At 36.1% G+C, this 19,614-nt stretch overlaps 1 protein-coding gene across 2 annotated transcripts in view; it reads left to right on the top strand.

Moving 5' to 3' along the window:
• Window positions 1-19,614, top strand: part of LOC120526117 (sorting nexin-9-like) — a 137,122-nt gene that overhangs the window by 42,511 nt on the left and 74,997 nt on the right. For both annotated transcript variants that reach the window (XM_039749051.1, XM_039749052.1), the window contains exon 2: window positions 11,529-11,615. In XM_039749051.1, coding sequence (XP_039604985.1) covers window positions 11,529-11,615 — 87 coding nt within the window. The remainder of the gene's footprint in view (window positions 1-11,528; window positions 11,616-19,614) is intronic.

Here is a 19,614-nt window from a genome sequence, read left to right as displayed (position 1 = left end):
GATTGTCTTCTGTAGCATACCAAAGAAAGTATAAAAAAAAAAAGATTTGGCACTTAAGGTAAAGCTTTCAATCATAAAAATGTTTAGTTTCCTAAGTAATATGATTGTTAACATAAAATATATGTGAATATATGAAACATTTTATTTGTGTTTATTGTTGTCTGTTTTTTTCTTTTTTCCAAATGTCATGATTTTGTTATTATGTTTATGTTTTTTGAATTTTTCCCCTTATCTTGTTTATTCAGTTTTTTATGACATCTGATTTATTTCCAAATGCATTGCATTGCCACCATAAAACACAAGCAACATTCTCATGTTGCTATGCGGTGACATTATAATGGTAATAATATATAGGACATGGCCGCACCCATTCACTTCTATTTATTTTTTATTTTTAAGTCCAAAGAACTTCCTCTGCGAAATTTGCTCTTTTGTTCAGTATATAAAAATGGTAAAAGTTATACTTTATTTAGTTTTGTTTCCATTGTTATGTTGTTTACAATAATACACAATGTTTAGTGAGGCACCTCATGCTTTCATTAAGCTTATTTTGCCAATTAGTGTCTGTCTTTCTTTCCTTTAGAGATTACTTTTAAATCATTATGCTCACAAAGAAAGTCACCAAATAAATGCACTGACTGGAATCTCACAACCTGATTGATTCACACTATGAACATTTCACACATGAGTTTAGTTTAGTTTAAGGCCTTCAGATTCACATGCTCAGCCTCTACTACACCTTTAAAGTGATACAATCCACGCACAAAAACCATATGGGTATGTAATCAAACAAATTAATTAACTATACTAGTAAACTACTACCTATATACTGTACTAAAGACATGGAAGGCAATTTTTATTATGCCTTAATGTGCATCTTTATGGAGAAGCATTACTTCAACCCATTGGACCAGTGGGTTTTTGTGCCAGTCACCCTGAGTTCTATTTTAAATGGTCTTTGTTAACCAGACTTGATTCTGTGGTTAGCATTTTCTGCTCATGTTCTTGCCACTATACCTTATAGTGAAATAAAAACTGTTTGTTGGTATTCTTACTGATATAAATATGTTTACTCCTGTTGTAATGAAGGGAGCAGAACAGGTGGTAGTATAGTAGAACACACATTTTACACTGTGGACAATTATTTGTATACCCAGTACCAGTTATAGCTGATACTTTGCAATGAAGCTGCAATGTTAGTTCAAGTTCAAATTTATTGTAATATATTCACATTCATAGTATAATGAAAATATGCTTGCCTGTTCTCTGCAGACAAGTGACAGTACTACAATACTAATTTTTGAAAACCAAATAAACAGAGACAATAAATATAACACCACTATGCAGTAAATGTGGCTTAAACTGAAATGTATTGTCATGGGTACAGAATATAGTGAAACTCTTAATGATGATACAGCTCTTGCCATCGTATATACTGTAAATACTTTGGAGTATTTTGTTACATTAAATGATTTTTCTTTTAAAATGCTTTTCCTTTTATTTCTTTAGCTTTTTATGGCACAGCAGATGTTTATCATTTCATCTTTATGCAGTTTATGGTGTTTAATGAAGAAAAAAACAACAAATTATTTTTTAAGACCACAAAAACTTTTTGTCATGTAATTTTTTTCAGATGTATTCCTTCTTTATAAAACCAGTTCCAAAACTGAATAAGTAGCTTCTTTCATTGAAACAAAGTGAAGCTGTGTTTATGAGACAGAGCCTGTAAACTGAGGCAGTATTCATTTCATTTCGGAAATGTTTGCACATGGGATTTCCCTTTCTTTGTTTTTAAAGTGTCTTCATGATTTAAATATTTTCAGTTTTACTGACAGTTTTAATAGTTTATTATTAAAATGGATGATAACTACACTGAAATCTTAAACACACATGCATCAGTTTAGAGAAAAATTTACAATGCTATTGGTCCTATTTTTTTTTTTTAAGTTTTATTTAGAATTACACATATCAGTTCATTTCCATATTAGTGCCACCAACTTGAAGCTTAAATTCTAAAAGGGTAACGATTTATGTATCTAACAGCAAACACTTTTATTCTAAGGAATAATGCATAACATGGTGACACACTGGTGATCTGGAGTTTTCACAGCATTTGGACAGTAATGTGACTGTATGTGGAAGTACATGCACCTTTTTTTGATTATTAGTCTTTGGGAGGTTTCAAACCATTGATTGTTAAATTATTTACCAGCTCTTAAGTGAAACACTTTGTGTGAATATGGGAACACTTGAATGTGGTCTGTGTTGTTCTGGCATTCCATTCCATTCAGAGTTTTTCCTGACATATTTTTTATGATGTGTGTTCATATGTTTTACATATTTTTGGTACAATTTTATCATTTCAGGGTCATGGGGCAACAGATTGCCTTGGTATTTTTAGTACAGATTAGCAAATCTGATATGCACTCTTACATAAAGAGTAAAGCTAAAATTAGCTGTTTCCTCCATTCAGTATCGGTTAAAGGTGGCCTCAGCAGTAAAAAATTTACTCAAGCCCAAGCCCCTTTTAAAACAGAAATTTGGAAAACAAACTATGATTAAAAGCATGTAAAATACAAACTCCATAGCAATGCATAAGGTTATTGATTGGTGATGCATATATTATCTTGATCTAATGAATGGAAATTAGTTATATCTGAAAAACTAGTAATACTAAAATTATGTGTATGAGCTGAGCTGTCTTTACTTGTCTGTGTTTTAAAAAAAAGGGAGATTGGCTGAAGATGTACATGTTTTCCTTATTCATTCTGGTGGAGAGAGGAGGATGCAGCTGTGCTGATGTTTTAGCCAAAAATACTTAATCCAAAAGCAAAACATGAGTCTATAGCTTGTTGATATGTGGTGCTGTGTTGCTCTTTTGAAAGAAGTATATCCAGATGCACCAAGTAGTATTTCTAATAAACTGGCCACCTAGTTGTAATAAAATGAAAAATGCTCATGGGCTAAATGCTAAATAAAATGAGTGATGAAATGATTAATGTTAATTACAGAATTATTAATGTTAATTACTGAGACCACGTTAACAAATACTTTTGCATATTTAAATGTGCAAAATACAGGGTTCATCACTTATGAAATGATATGGCACCTGTTACTTTGAGAAGTGTGCATGTGCCTGCTGTCTTTCTGGTGTTTGGATGAATGGAATCAAACATTCTTGCTTTACTTTAAATAAATGATGTTAATTTTCAGTTTCACTTTGAGTTTTTCTGTAATTCTTCTGTTTAAAAAATACACTGGCTTCCTGTCAAATATTGAATTACTATCAAAACTATTACTTTCTTTGCTTACACCATATATACCTATTAGACATTTGAGATAATCTGGATTTTCTTTGAATGCTCTGGTTTCCTTCAGCAGTCCAAAGTCATGCGTTTTAGGTGGGCTGTAATCTATGGCAGTCTGTTTATTTGTCCCTCTCCAGGGTGTTAAACCCCTGGGTTAGAGGCTTCTAAAAATCCAGGCACTGAATATGAGACTTTTGAAATTTGCAGTTTTTCCTGTTTAGGGCACAAACTTTGAACTGCAAATAAAAATGGATACTTAAGTTTTGAGGAGGATATTTTGATGTATGTAGACACATAGTCACTGACTCTATCACTCAGAATTGGCTCCAGAAAAGACCAAGATACAGACTACCTGATGCAATATTTGAACACTACTGCAAAGAAGGTTTGTTAAACACATTCAATACTGACCAATGTTTGCAGCAAAATTCTTTTACAAACGTCCAAAGCTGAAAGATAAATGGTTACTTTGAGTCAAGACAAGGGACCCCACAGCAACACTGAGAATATGTTGGCCAGACCTTACTAATACAGCTTAAGAGAGAAGAGCATTATTATGATGCCTGATCAAATGGCAGCATGAATTTAAAGAGAAACACCACTGCTGTTTGTTTTTCCAGATTGAGTATGAGGTTAGGTTGATGCAGTTCCATTTCATGGGCTTTCAGAGGTGATTACTAGGTATGTGAATTGCCAAGGAGGCCAAATTAAATAATATTAAATAGTGCAGTTCAATTATGCACTATATTGTGATGCATTTTCAATTTTTATTTGAATGAAGATAAAGTTATATAAATTATATCCCTATAGGCAACAATGTGAAATGTATTAAACCTATTAAGAAAAACATCTAGCTTAATTTTTTTTAATCATGAAAACGCATGTCAGGTATCTTATCAATCTCCACAGTAAGTCTGGGAGTACTTAATTATGCTACGTATCATACACATGCACCTATCATCTAAATGTAACACTGGATGTGTTCTTGTGAGATGAGCACTTATGTTTTGATTATGGCTGTCAACCAGTAATTGAGATATTTAAAATATTAATATTTAAAATATTGCTGTAATACAATAAAGTATACATTTTCATACAGTATATGTAGAGCAATAATATATTATTTTTGCTGTTAATTATTAAGCTTTTGTGCCCAAGCAAAATGCTGTAAACTTGTTAAGTAAACAAAAATATTTGGTGATGCTTCATATGCCCATTTATAAGTTTAACTACATTAGCCTTCTTTTGTTTTGATTGTAATGCATTGTGTAGTTACACTTATCGGGGGTTTTCAATAGTATAAAATACAACTTCTAAAAAGGATTTCCAGCAGTTAATAACATTCATTGTACAGAAAAAAAACACCACAGTCCAAGTGTGCACGCTTTAAACGTTTTAGTGAAATTCAATGCAAACAGTTAACACAAAAAATAAAGAACAAAGTTGATAATACACACACACACTCTAAATTCTTGTCTGCAATGTTCCATTTAAGGCTTAAGTGACTAGGTTACATTTCTTAACTTTTCTGTCTGTTATTATATACACTAGGACCTACATTTGACATACATGCATACGTACACCACGGTCAGAAAACTAAATGCCTTTAATGCATTTCTGCCTAGCAGTACAAGTTCTTTCTAGCTGTCTAACTTTAATCTAAGATTACTCTATTGTCTAAATACATAAATATAGCAGAGCATTAAGAACATTCCATTAAATTGTTAACTAATTTAGGGGTAAACAAAATCTTTCATTACCTACATGAAAGCTACAATCTATTCAAATTAAGGAAAACTAAAGTAAGTTTACTATTATATAACTTAAAAGAATTGACTCTTACAGTTTTTTTTAGCTGTTGTGGATATACACTGTCTGGGGGGGGGTGCACATAAAGCATTCATTGATATTTGCAAACACTGTTTTCAAATTTTCCTTGATTACTCCATTTTCTGAATTCTAGATTTAGTATACATTCGTTTTCAACCACAGCTCTCGAATGGAGTTAAACGTGTGATCCTAGTTTGAATAGGGCTGAAATAACTGTATGAATATTTATCAGACTAGCTGTGCTACCCATCAATGACTGGTTGAAATCCAAGTAATCAACAGACCTCAACATTAGTGTTTGCAGTGCCCCATGCAATACATATGTCTCTGTTATATGCCATTTAGTATGGGATTTGTAAAACAGGCGTTAATGATTATGATGCTCCATCTTTTGGAATGAAAAATGCAATGCATTGTATTACTAAACATGTTTGTGATGTGCCGTCTTTTGCAATTACAGACATATAGCAACCAGATAGACACACAGACACGTACCCTTTTATTAAGGTGGATTTACTGCAGTATATAATATTCTAATTGTGTCATATATTGTTCACCCTGCCATTAATGTTATTTATTTATTATTGCTATGTTCACACATATAACATTTTCTATCGACTACATTGCCTAACCTTAAAGTTCATCTTCAAATTTGGAACTTGTAAGAATTCTACATTTCACATTTATTGGGATCTTGTAGTGTGCCAGTGGATGTGTTTATATTTTGGTAGTTAGTTGAATCAACTGTCTTAGCTCATATTGTTGTCTGATAATTTAATTAATTCTCCAGTATAATTCTAAAAATATAATTACCTATTAAATAATACACAGAAAATGTATGTAATTATCTGAAATTCCACATATATAGCCATTCTGACTTTATTAATTATGGGTGTTCTGTAGTAATGAAGTGGATTCTCCATGATTGACAGGAGCCTGCTCAGCACCCGTCGCTCTGCCACGAATGTCAAACTGTCCAGCTCCATGCCTATAATAGAGCCTGCCTTCCTCACTTCTTCTACTTTAATCAAGTATAAAATTATCTGTCTACTTTCACTTTTATTTCACTATATTTTTACAAGGCGGCACAGTGGCGCAGTGGTAGCGCTGCTGCCTCGCAGTTAGGAGACCCGGGTTCGCTTCCTGGGTCCTCCCTGCGTGAAGTTTGCATGTTCTCCCGTGTCTGCGTGGGTTTCCTCCGGCTCGGTTTCCTCCTACAATCCAAAGACATGCAGGTTAGGTGGACTGGCGATTCTAAATTGGCCCTAGTGTGTGCTTGGTGTGTGGGTGTGTTTGTGTGTGTCCTGTGGTGGGTTGGCACCCTGCCTGGGATTGGTTCCTGCCTTGTGCCCTGTGTTGGCTGGGATTGGCTCCAGCAGACCCCCGTGACCCTGTGTTCGGATTCAGCGGGTTAGACAATGGATGGATGGATATATTTTTACAAATGGCTGCTTTTACTCCAATAAATTTTGCTAGAAACATTATTTACTACAATATTTAACCAGAAAACAAATGGGATATGTTTTTCTCAATTATTTAAATACAGGTTTCCCCCATTTAAGGAGCAACTACTTTATGAAAATTTATTTATAAAAAGAATCTGAGACGATTTTCAAATGTACCTCTCTAGTGCTTACACCTGATCTTCTCCGCAGTATACCTCACCGCAGCACAAGCATATATTGTTTCAGATTTAGTAGCGGGTTTGTTGGTGATGTGCCATCACAGTCTTCATTATTAACACAGTTGATGCCACTTCGTTCAGATACTGTCATGACTGTAGTCTGCCGAAGGGGGTGGGACTGATCTGCAGGCTACAATAAGGCCAGTGTGTTTATGTTCTGTGGTTCACCTAGTCATACGTGTTGATCACATGTCTTCTCACATTATTCTGGACATCATGGATCCAAAATAGATTGTGAACTAGTTGGAAAAGCCCAAAAAATTGCATTCCTTTAAGTGCAAAACTATGAGTTATAAAGTTTAGGTACAGCTGTTTATTAAATATTTTATTCAGGGCAGTACCTTATTGGGGTTTGTTTTAATGACAAATAATTATAATGTAATTTGTCAGTTTCCACATAGTTTGGTATTATTTGAAAATAAATGTGGGTAATTTTTGAGGGCAGGTAACACTTAAAAATGTTTTCCATTTAAATTAATTGTAATGATGTGTTTGTATTATAAAAACTCACTTTATTTCAGAAATAGATAAGCTCATTTTAATAATACATAAAGCCTGCACACCTTTTCGATTAGCTCCCAATTAAGTGAGTTAGGATGCAGCCATTAAGATGTCCACTCAAGCTGAATGGTTATAACAATTTTTTTTTTTTGGTACTTGCCACTTTTCATGACCATAATAGAAAATGGTAACTTGAGGTTAAAGGAGTTAACCTGAGAATTAAACTGTTTTGCTTCTTGACTGCTCTCCAATACAACACTCATGGAGTTTCCACAGGAAAGTTTTGATCTTACTGCTTTACACCTTACTGTGAATGGTTCCATTCTGTCAGGCAGATCAATTCCATCCACAAAACTCTTACAAATATCTACGCACCAAAGAGTATAATCTACTGATAAGCTGTGTGTTAGTCTGTATCTGAATATTGTGAACAGGCGAGAAGACACCATTGGTGGAGCAATATACACACGTTTTAGAGGTCGAAGTTTTGCAGGAAACAAATGGCACCCAATAGCATCCCTTGAATCCATACTGTTGCATAAGGTCTTATGAGATACCTGGGGGTACACAGTTAGAAACTTCCTGCAGATTGACAAACCACTGTTGACAAGATGCTCCAGTGTTCTTGCTGTTATGTAGAATAGGTCAGATTTTCTACAACTAAAACAAAATCCACAATGCTCGTTATTGATACCCATTTTACACAAAACATTCAACAGGCACATTGACAATTACATCTCAACTATGTCCAGTGCTTTCCATAATTATTGCCAGGTCTAATCGTTACACACAACCTCATAGCCCTAGTCCAGGGGTCCTCAATCACGGTCCTGGAGAGCTGCAGTGGCTGCAGGATTTTGCTCCAACCCAGTTGCTTAATAAAAAGCACTCATTGCTAAAGTAACACTTCTGCTTCACTTTAGTGATTTTGAGCCCTTATTGCTTAATTTTGTCTTAAACAGCTATTTTAATTGCTCCTTATTATCAATAACATGCAAATGACAGGAGAGAGCAGCATTTCTCCATTTAGCTTATTTACATTTACACCTGTGTGTATTTATCTGCACTATTGGGTTTAATTAAATACTTGGAAGAAAAATGAAGAGAAAAAAGTGAAGGACTGAGAATTACTTGTCCATTTTAGCCTTCAAATCATTTGCATGATAGAAAGGGAAAGAAAATCTAGGATATGAGAATGACCTGACATAGCAGAGTTAATTTAATTTCATAGCTTGTTAGTGCTTTATTGGCAAGAATTGCTTTCTAATTAAACAACCAGGTCAGAACAAAAACCTGCAGCCACGGCGGCTCTCCAGGACTGGGATTGAGGACCCCTGCCCTAGTCTTCTCTATTCATAGAGCTGGACTCAACTCCCATCATGAAATGCCTCTTAAGAGAAGCACATTCACACTAGGTTTTCCTGTTCCTGAAAATTATCTTTTACTTCTTGATATCATTCTCACTGTTGGTGAGAGCTGTGAATTTAACTTCCTTTTTATCCTTTGAGAAATATCTTTAACTTTTGTTAAAATATCTAGAGTCTGCAGAAAAGTGATTAAGACTTTTTCCTCTACTCCTCTTTGATGAATTTTTTAGAGATGAAAGACAAACCCAGCTTAAACTGAAGTATCTTCTAGGACGGTCCACCCGACTATATCTAAAAGGAAGCGTTAACAAGATTCTCTTTCCTAGGTAATGGGACCTGTCAATTAGAATTTCAGAAACGGAGTGGAAATCAGCCATACAAAGAATACACTCTAGGTGTCTATTATGTGCCAAGCATTCCATAATTCCATTTAAGGTATTTCATTGATCACATTTATTTTGTTTAAAATTTTCTAAAATGTACCAGGGCAAGGTCCAACCCACTAGGGTTGCCATCCTGCTCCAGCATCACTAGATCATTTGTTTTGGGAATGCAATAACTAAATATCATTTTGGACAAATATCTTTACATACTTCTCACACATATTTAAAGTCATAATCGCTTCTTATCCATTAAAGGCAGTATTTGGTGTACTCCCAGAAAGCATTAAATTACGTAGGGATAAACAGTACCACACTAATTGCATGCAGACTTATTTTGCTTAACTGGAAGAATGCCATCTCACCTTCCATAACTCAATGAGTACCTGACTTTCTATCTCAAAGTAGAAAAAATGTAATTCTCCTGTCCAAAACATTTTTAAAACATGGCAAGGAATTCATTAATATTATTTTAGAGTAAGCTTGCTGGGACTGTGATTAACTCTCTTAGGCTAGTATTTTTTATATTATTCTGTTCTTTTTGTTTTCTTTCTCTTGGATGGGGGTTAAATCTTGTTTTGTTTGTTTTCCTTTGTACTTCAATTTTTCATTTGCTTTCTCTGTGTTAGGTTAAAAATAAATGGTTATATTTGTTATGTTATTATTATTTGTACAATTGAGTAGCATGCCAATGTTGTGATTACTGAAAAAAACTGATGCTCTTGTTCATTTTTAGTTTAAACTTATGAACAGGATCCAGCCAGGATTTTTGAGTTCATTCTTTGTTAGTGACATAATATTTGGTGTCTTAGGAACCAGTTTCTATTGGCATGGCCTAATCTGAATAGATAATACCCTGCATATCCATGCATTATACTTACATAGCAACTAACTTCTACCATTTATTTGCCTTGTAGGTATTGAGTGCCCACTTGGTAACTCCATGCAGCAGCTATAAGCTGATCTGGCCTGGGCTAAATTGCTCACCCATCATATGTGGTTTGCCAAATATTACCGTACCCAGACCTCATTTAAGATGTGAAGTCTGTCTATTCATGTGTAACAAAAGTGGATATTGTAACGATTGTCTTACCCAGAATACTGCCTTGAAGGCTAAGCCTCATTATCATCATCGTTTTCATCATGTCAATTCATCTTTTTTTAGTATGCTAAACAAAAATTGTATATTTTATTCAGAGTGAAGCATGAGCAAATCGAGAAAACACAAACAGAAATATATAAAAAAAAATGTAACTGTACCCTTCTCCCAAGCCCACAATGGCCTCATTCTCTTTCATTATAAAGATAGTTAGTCATCCTTAGTCCTCCCCTTCTTTGCAGAAAGTCTAGGATTGTAGTGGAGTATTGCCTATTTTCTTCCAGGTAACCTGTCTCTTTCATTTTTCTGAATACCCCACCTCTTGTCCTGCCCATAAATTCAGTGTATGTACAGTGCTAATTGTCCCTCATAGTGCTCATCATTCTATACTGACATAAATCATTTCTACAAGTGCATTCTTCATTTCATTCATTATGGTTGTTGGGTTATTGGGTGGGTTGTATTCAGTACTAAAAGGCGATTCTAAAGTCCCACACCATATCATAATACAGGATTCTAAACACAAAAGGCAGAAATTATTCTAACAGCTAATGAATTAATGAATTGTTAAAGCTTAGACCAACAGGTTTAAAAACTGTTTTTAACCAAAAGGACAACACTTTATAAATTCTTAAAGCTGTCAAATTGTTTGATATATATTCTTCAACAGACATCATTCTTCTTGTATCATTGCACATTTTTTCCTTTGCTGTATGTTATTATTTTTCAGTACACCCACAACATCTTGTATGTTACGGTTATGTTCCAGGAAAATGGTGTGTAATTGAAATATGTGTAGAGTGAAATTAAAGTAACTTTTAAAATCCTCTGATGAAATGCACTTAATTCATAGTGAAATAACTGAGATATTATCGTGCTAATTGTTTTTGGGTGTTTAATAAAATTTCAGTGTGTATTTATTTTTTGCCCATCTGTATTTTTGTCACTTAGAAACCAAGCTCAAAAATATTACACTATTCTGATCACATATGGTAAATGCAGCTGAAGTTGAAACTGATACGTAAAAAGGAGTATGGTGTATTGTTGAAATAGTTCACAAGCATGCAGAGTGAAGTATAAAAAAGTGTGTAAATATTAATTAATACATTGATCATTAATTAAGAGATCATTATTAAATCAATTATGAGTTGATACAATGAACATAACTAATAATTAATGCAATTGCATTACTTTATTTATAAGAAACCTTTGTTGGAATGCTGAACACTGCATAGATAGCATTGTGATTACATGACTAACCGTCTAGTATTACAATTACTGTAGACATGCATTTCTCTAGATTTATTTTTTGTTTATTGAAAATAATCTGGTATTACTTTGCTTTTTGTATTTCTGCAGGCTCGAGTTTTATATGACTTTACAGCAGAACCTGGAAACAATGAACTGACAGTAAAGGAAGGAGAGACTGTCACAATCACTAATCAGGTAAGAAGTTGACATGATTTAAACAAATGTAATTGGTGGGGAGCAAATAATGCAGTGTTGAGCTCTCTTTCCTCTTTGACAGTTGCATTAATGGAATGAAAATTCTGGTGGGGCTACAGGGATCTGGTGAGAGAGAGAGATGCCGTCAGAAGGGATGGAGCCGCATAGTGCGGTTGTGCTTATGCATACACAAGAGGGAAAGAGAGAGATTTGGGCACTTAAAAGAACTTACAAGACACACACCTCTGCTTAAATCCATTGACATTGGTATGTGGTCTCTGCTAGTCACACGCAGGATCCTGGCTGTGGTTGCCTCATCTCACAGAGGTGGAAAGAAGACCGGGCAGATGATGTTGCTACTGACCCCAACTGAGCAGTCTAAAGCAGAGGTGGCAGCGTAAATGTTTGCAGAGAAAAGATCATTGGAGTTTTACTGTATAAGCTGTGGGACATTGGTCACATTGGAAATGAGTGAGATATATAGCATTTCACAATATATTATGGTACCAGTCATTGTGATGATAAAATATCAGCTGAATAATGGCATAAACAAAAACACAGAAAATGAAGATCTGTTGGCATATTATTTTGTCGTACAGTACACCCTATAAATTATAGTATTAATACAAAACATCAGCATCATATACTCAATACTGAAAATAGATATGCAAATGAATATTTCTAAACTTGCAATTTTTGTTGAGTGAGAAGAATGCTAAATTGAACTGTACATAACTAAAGTTATTTTTGATAGGGATGACAATACTCTAAAATAGTAAGGTGTACATGCATCACAAAAAAGTCAACCAGTCAGTGACTTTAAAGGGCCTTATTCTTCAGGACCCAATGTAGACTGTAAAGTTCAGGCTGCTCATGTGCACACGGGAGCAAAGGTGCATTATATGGACCAATGTTTGTGGAGATCACACCTATATGAGCTTGTTGGATATCCCTTTTCAAAGCCATGGCCATTAATATGAAGTTGCCCCCTCCATTGCAACTATAACAGCCACTACTCTTCTGAAAAGGCTTTCCACAAGACTTTAGAGTGTGTCCATGGGAATTTGTGCCCATTCAGCCAAAAGAGCATCTGTCAGATCATGTACTTATATCAGAAGAAAAGACCTGGCTCACAATCACAGTTCCAGTTCATCTCAAAGATTTTCAGTAGGGTTGAGTTCAGGGTTCTGTGCAGGCCACTTCAGTTCCTCTACACCAAACTTGTCGTTATGGACCTGACTTTGTGCACAGAGTTACAGCAATGGTGGAACAGAAATGAGCCTTCCCCAAACTGTTTGATAGTGCACAATTACCTCAGATGTCATTGTATTCTGAAGCATTAACAGTACTCTCTACTGGGACCAAGGGACCTGGCCTAAACCCCATAAACCAGCCCCACACCATTTTCTCTCCTCCACCAAACTTTACTCTGTGCAGTCAGGAAGTTAGCATTCTCCTGGCATCCACCAGATCCAGATTCGTCCATCAGACTTCCAGATAGCAAAGTGTGATTCATGACACTAGGAAAAATGTTTTTACTGCTCCAGAGTCCAATGGTGATGTGCTTTACACCATCCAGACAATGCTTGGCATTGTGCAAAGTGATCTTGGGCATGTATGCAGTAGTTCAGCCATGGAATCTTAATGAAGTTCCCAATGCACATTTATTATGTTATGTTGTTTCAAGAAGTAGTTTGGAACTCTGTTGTGAGTAATGTAACAGAGTATAGACGATTTGTAATGGCTATGCGCTTCAACATTTAACAGTGTCAATTTGCATGGTCTACCAATGGCTAAGCTGTTGTTGCTCCTATATACTTTCACTTCCTAATAGTAGCATTTACAGTTGACTGAAAAAGATCTAGCAGCACTGAAGTTTCAAGTTATGACAGTGCCATGTTTAAAGTCACTGAGTTCTTAAGTATGACCCATTCATAGAAATTACACATTTGTGTGCTTGATTTTTTGCACCTGTTATCAGTGGGTGTGGCTAAAATACCTGAACTCCGTAATTTGGAGGGCTGTCCACATACTTTTGGCCATATGATTTATGCCAAGAATGCTGCAGGCATTGCTGTACAAGCAAACCAGAAACAAACTAACAGTGCCAAGAACCAAGAAAATTTCACATACTCCAAAAATATTTTTCTAGAATAGAAATTGCATTGAACATATAATGCAAAATTGGAAAATGTAATTATGTCTGTGCTTGCTGTGTAAATTTTTAAAATATTTAAGTTATTAAGGCAAGTTTACTACTTATTTAATTTTTGCACAAGAGCACCATCTGCTGTGAAATGGGGGTAGTGTTTCATCCATCCTTTCTATGTTCATAACTCTCTTATCCAGGGCAGGGTTGTGGGGAGGATAGAGACAATCCCAGCAATCATTGGGCACAAAGCAGGAGCAACACTTAGACAGGCCAGCAGTCCATCGCAGTTTGAACACACACACACGCAGACAATAAGGCTAATTTACCTTACCTTTGTGTCCTCTGACTATGGGAGAAACTGGAACACCTGGAGAAAACCCACACAGACAAAAAATGCAGACTCTATGCAGAGGTCTACAGAATGAGAATTCTGGTCTTCTTATTGTGAGACAGCAGTGCTACCACTGTGCCTCCGTGCTGCCCAGGACAGTGTCCCATTTACCCTAATTGAAAAATTGGCATTACTCTTTTTTTGCTTTCTCTCATTACTTATCTATGTAAATTGCTAAACCCAGGTCACTCAATGGAATGCCTCCAAAAAACTTCCAGTGAGACTTGTGTGGCTTTTGCTATATTTTTTAATCACAAAATTAATGGTATTAGAAATAATATAGTACATTTCCCACAAAGCTGATCCTATTAAATACCGGTATTCCATTTCAAGCAAATTAAATACTTTCAGCAAGATAGATTTACCTGATTTATGTAGAATAATTTCTCAACTGAAACCCTGCACCTGTGTCCTTGGCCCAATACCAACAAGCTTTTTCAAAGAAGTATCTGGTGTGCCAATTAATAGTGCGCTTGACATAGTAAAGTCATCATTAAATACAGGGGTCTTCCAGACTGTTCTTAAGATTGCTGCTGTTAAACCCCTGCTCAAGAAAAATATTCTCCACTCCTGTTTTTGACAGTTTTAGGCCTATTTCTAACCTGCCTTTCTTAAGTAAAATTCTAGAAAAGGCAGTCATTACACAGCTAAATGATCACATGAATAAACTTGCTATTCTTGACAAGTTTCAGTCAGGTTTTAGAACAAATCAACAAAACTGCACTGGTTAAAATACTAAATGACTTGCACGTTAATGTGGACAGAGGCTGTTTATCTGTTCTCATCCTCTAAGATCTGAGTGCAGAATTTGATACTATTGATCACAATATTCTTATGAATCTCTTTAGTTACTGGATGGGCCTCTCTGGCACTATCTTAAATTGGTTACAGGCTTACTTAACAGGTAGGAATTTCCTTGTTAGTTGTGGTAAATATACTTCGAAGACACCTGATACTCTATATGGTGTTCCACAAGGATCTATCCTGGGTCCACTGCTCTTTTGGATCTACAGGCTTCCATTAGGTCAGATTATCTCAAGGCATAACGTGAACTACTACAGCTATGCTGATGACACACAACTATATATCAATATAACCTGATGACTGCAACTCTCTTGGTTCACTGACCCAATGTCTTACTTGTTGTAGCAAGAAGATTATTTGTGCCAAATGTAATTTGTGAAGTCTATTTCACAAAGCCATGCAATTCAGCTGAGAGAAAGACTAGGCAGATAACATATGAAGAACACAAGCAGGTTATTTTAAAAGATGCTGATGTCTGCTTGACCAATGCGAAGGTATTAATAACTAGCCAGTTCTTCTGGTATCTGACATGAATTATATACAGTGCATCCGGAAAGTACTCAGAGCGCATCACTTTTTCCACATTTTGTTATGTTACAGCCTTATTCCAAAATAGATTAAATTCATTTTTTCCTCAGAATTCTACACACAACACCCCATAATGACAACGTGAAAAAAGTTTACTTGAGGTTTTTGCAAATTTATTAAAAATAAATAAACTGAGAAAGCACATGTACATAAGTATTCACAGCCTTTGCCATGAAGCTCAAAATTGAGCTCAGGTGCATCCTGTTTCCCCTGATCATCCTTGAGATGTTTCTGCAGCTTAATTGGTGTCCACTGTGGTAAATTCAGTTGATTGGACATGATTTGGAAAGGCACACACCTGTCTATATAAGGTCCCAGAGTTGACAGTTCATGTCAGAGCACAAACCAAGCATGAAGTCAAAGGAATTGTCTGTAGACCTCTGAGACAGGATTGTCTCGAGGCACAAATCTGGGGAAAGTTACAGAAAAATTTCTGCTGCTTTAAAGGTCCCAATGAGCACAGTGGCCTCCATCATCCGTAAGTGGAAGAAGTTCGAAACCACCAGGACTCTTCCTAGAGCTGGCCGGCCATCTAAACTGAGCAATCGGGGGAGAAGGGCCTTAGTCAGGGAGGTGACCAAGTACCCGATGGGTACTCTGTCAGAGCTCCAGAGGTCCTCTGCGGAGAGAGGAGAACCTTCCAGAAGGACAACCATCTCTGCAGCAATCCACCAATCAGGTCTGTATGGTTGAGTGGCCAGACGGGAGCCACTCCTTAGTAAAAGGCACGTGGCAGTCCGCCTGGAGTTTTCCAAAAGGCACCTGAAGGACTCTCAGACCATGAGAAACAAAATTTTCTGGTCTGGCGAGACAAAGATTGAACGTTTTGGTGTGAATGCCAGGCGTCACGTTTGGAGGAAACCAGGCACCGCTCATCACCAGGCCAATACCATCCCTACAGTGAAGCATGGTGGTGGCAGCATCATTCTGTGGGAATGTTTTTCAGCAGCAGGAACTGGGAGACTAGTCAGGATAAAGGGAAAGATGACTGCAGCAATGTACAGAGACATCCTGGATGAAAACCTGCTCCAGAGCGCTCTTGACCTCAGACTGGGGCGACGGTTCATCTTTCAGCAGGACAACGACCCTAAGCACACCGCCAAGATATCAAAGGAGTGGCTTCAGGACAACTCAGTGAATGTCCTTGAGTGGCCCAGCCAGAGCCCAGACTTGAATCCAATTGAACATCTCTGGAGAGATCTTAAAATGGCTGTGCACCGATGCTTCCCATCCAACCTGTGGAGCTTGAGAGGTGCTGCAAAGAGGAATGGGCGAAACTGGCCAAGGATAGGTGTGCCAAGCTTGTGGCATTATATTCAAAAAGACTTGAGGCTGTAATTGCTGCCAAAGGTGCATCGACAAAGTATTGAGCAAAGGCTGTGAATACTTATGTACATGTGCTTTCTCAGTTTTTTTATTTTTAATAAATTTGCAAAAACCTCAAGTAAACTTTTTCATGTTGTCATTATGGGGTGTTGTGTGTAGAATTCTGAGGAAAAAATGAATTTAATCTATTTTGGAATACGGCTGTAACATAACAAAATGTGGAAAAAGTGATGCGCTGTGAATACTTTCCGGATGCACTGTATGTAGTTATGCAATTGTTTGTAATGACAAGGATCCAGCACGACATCAGAAGCGTCTCACTATGCTAACGAAATTCCTTGCTGCTGGATGGGACATCTGTGTGTCAGCATTTTCTCAATTGGCTGTGATGTCCCTTTGCTTCTGTCTGCCGTGACTATGTACTGTATGCAGGATTATGCATTCTAGGAATGAATGTTATCTTTTAAAGCAACTTAAATATATTATATATCTCTTCAAAGTAACTTAAATATATTATATATCTCTTTTTGTACCATATACAGTATCTCTCTTCTAGTCCTTTCTGCATCAAGAAACACATCCCAGGGGATAAAGAGTGCCCTCTGCTGGATACACTTGTGTTTCTGAATGGATGAGTAGTAATCTTCTTGAACTAAATAAGATGAAAGGAGTATTAGAAATAAACTTGATCCTTTGGGCTTAAAAGTCAAGACAGGGGTAAAGAATTTAGGGGTAATTATTGACTCTGACCAAAGTTTTAAATTACATATTAATCAGATTACCAAGACAGCATTTTTTCACATAAGGAATATAGCAAAAATTGGATACCTTATAACCTTGCCAGATACTGAAAAATTAGTTCACACTTTTTTTTTTTAGTCAACTAGATTACTATAATGCACTCCTTTCTGGACTACCTAAAAAAGACATCAATCGGTCGCAAGTAGTACAGAAAGCAACTTTTAGAATCTTAACTAGGAAAAGAAAATCTGAGCACATCTCTCCAGTGTTGATGTCATTACACTGGTTACCAGTGCCATTTGGAATTGACTTTAAAATACCGCTTAATGGTTTACAAAGCCTTAAATAATCTTGCACTGTCCTATATTTTGGAATGCCTGTCACCTTACACTCCAAATCAGAATCTTAGATTTTTGAATGAGTGCTTGCTTATAATTCCAAGAGCTAAACTTCAAACAAGTGGGAAACAAACAAGTGGTGAGGCAGCCTTCTGCTTTTTTGCACCTAAAATCTGGAATAGTTAACTGGTAAAAATTCGCCAGGCTAATACAGTGGAGCATTTTAAAAAACTGTTAAAAACCCATTATTTTTACATGGCTTTCTCATAGCTACATTTTAGTGTAACCCTGATAAACTATGTATGCATTGAATTATCATGGCACCACAATCCATACTAATCCCTAATTTTCTCTTCTGCTTTTACCGTTTTTTCTGTGGTGGCAATCTGCACCACCACCACCTGATCAAGTTTTTTCTTTCTTCATCTTGTAAAGAACTTTGAGTTACACAATTTGTATTAAAATGTGCTATATAAATAAATGTTGTTGTGGAGAACGACAATATATCAAGGCTATACTTCAAGATGCAAACCACTCAATCAGTAAAAAGTGGAAAGCTAGATTAGAATTTGTAAAAAGTACAGAGATGAACCACAACAGTTCTGGAACAACGTTTTATGGACTGATAAGACAAATATTCACCTCTACGAAAGTAATGCCAACGCATGGAGAAAGAAGGGGTCTGTTCCGGATCCTAACCATACAAGCTCATCTGTGAAGCATGGTGGAAGTTGTGCCATGGCTTGGGCTTTGCATGGCTGCTTCAGGAACAGATTCAATCATTTTTATTGATGATGTGGCTCATGATGTTAGTAGCAGAATGAACTCAGATGTCTACAGAAGCATGTTGTCTGCCATTTTACAGAAAAATGCATCCAAACTAATCAGGAGGAACTTTTGTATACAGCAAAATAAAGATCCAAAACACACTTTCACCTCAAGAAAGGACATCATCTGAGTGAAAAATGGAAGGTTTTGGACTGGCTAAGTCAATCACCAGATCTTAACCCAACCGTACATTCATTTTACCTCCTGAAGACTGAAGGAGGAAACTCAGCAAAACAGACAACTAAAAGATACTGTGGTAAAAGCTGGAAAAGGCATAACCAGTGAAGAAACAAGAAATCTGTTGGGAGTCTATGGGTCATAGGCTTGATGCAGTTATTACAAGCAAGGGATATGCAACCAAATATTAGGTATTTTTTACTTTAATATAGTTGAAAACATTATGTTCCAGTACTTTTTTCACTTGAAAAACTGGGGGGTTTGATGCAAAATGTGCAATGTTCTATTTTGTTTAACATATCTAGATGTAAATGCCAGATAATAAACGCTGAAACTCTAAACTATCTTCTCATATTCATCTTTTGATCTCATGTGGTGCACAGCAAAAATAAATTAATTGGCCTTTCTGTTCCAGTTACTTTTGGAGGGGACTATTTACTGTAGATGTGCAATCTAAGCATAGATCATAATAATAAATTTCAATGAAGTTTCATATGTTATCCAGTTTCCACAAAATGTTCATATGTTTTTAAAACTGCGTTAAAAGGTTGCAGTGTTACTGGCTACTTTAGTTCAGAAGTTATGAGAATTCAAAAAGCAGGTCTGACTCATTTCCTGGGGCTTATAAAGAAAGAATAGTCAACACATTAACAA

This window comes from Polypterus senegalus, chromosome 3, assembly GCF_016835505.1.
Source record: "Polypterus senegalus isolate Bchr_013 chromosome 3, ASM1683550v1, whole genome shotgun sequence".
Classification (NCBI taxonomy): Eukaryota; Metazoa; Chordata; class Cladistia; order Polypteriformes; family Polypteridae; genus Polypterus; species Polypterus senegalus.
The sequence above is the reverse complement of the archived record's forward strand: the minus strand, read 5'-3'. Positions and strand labels throughout refer to the sequence as shown.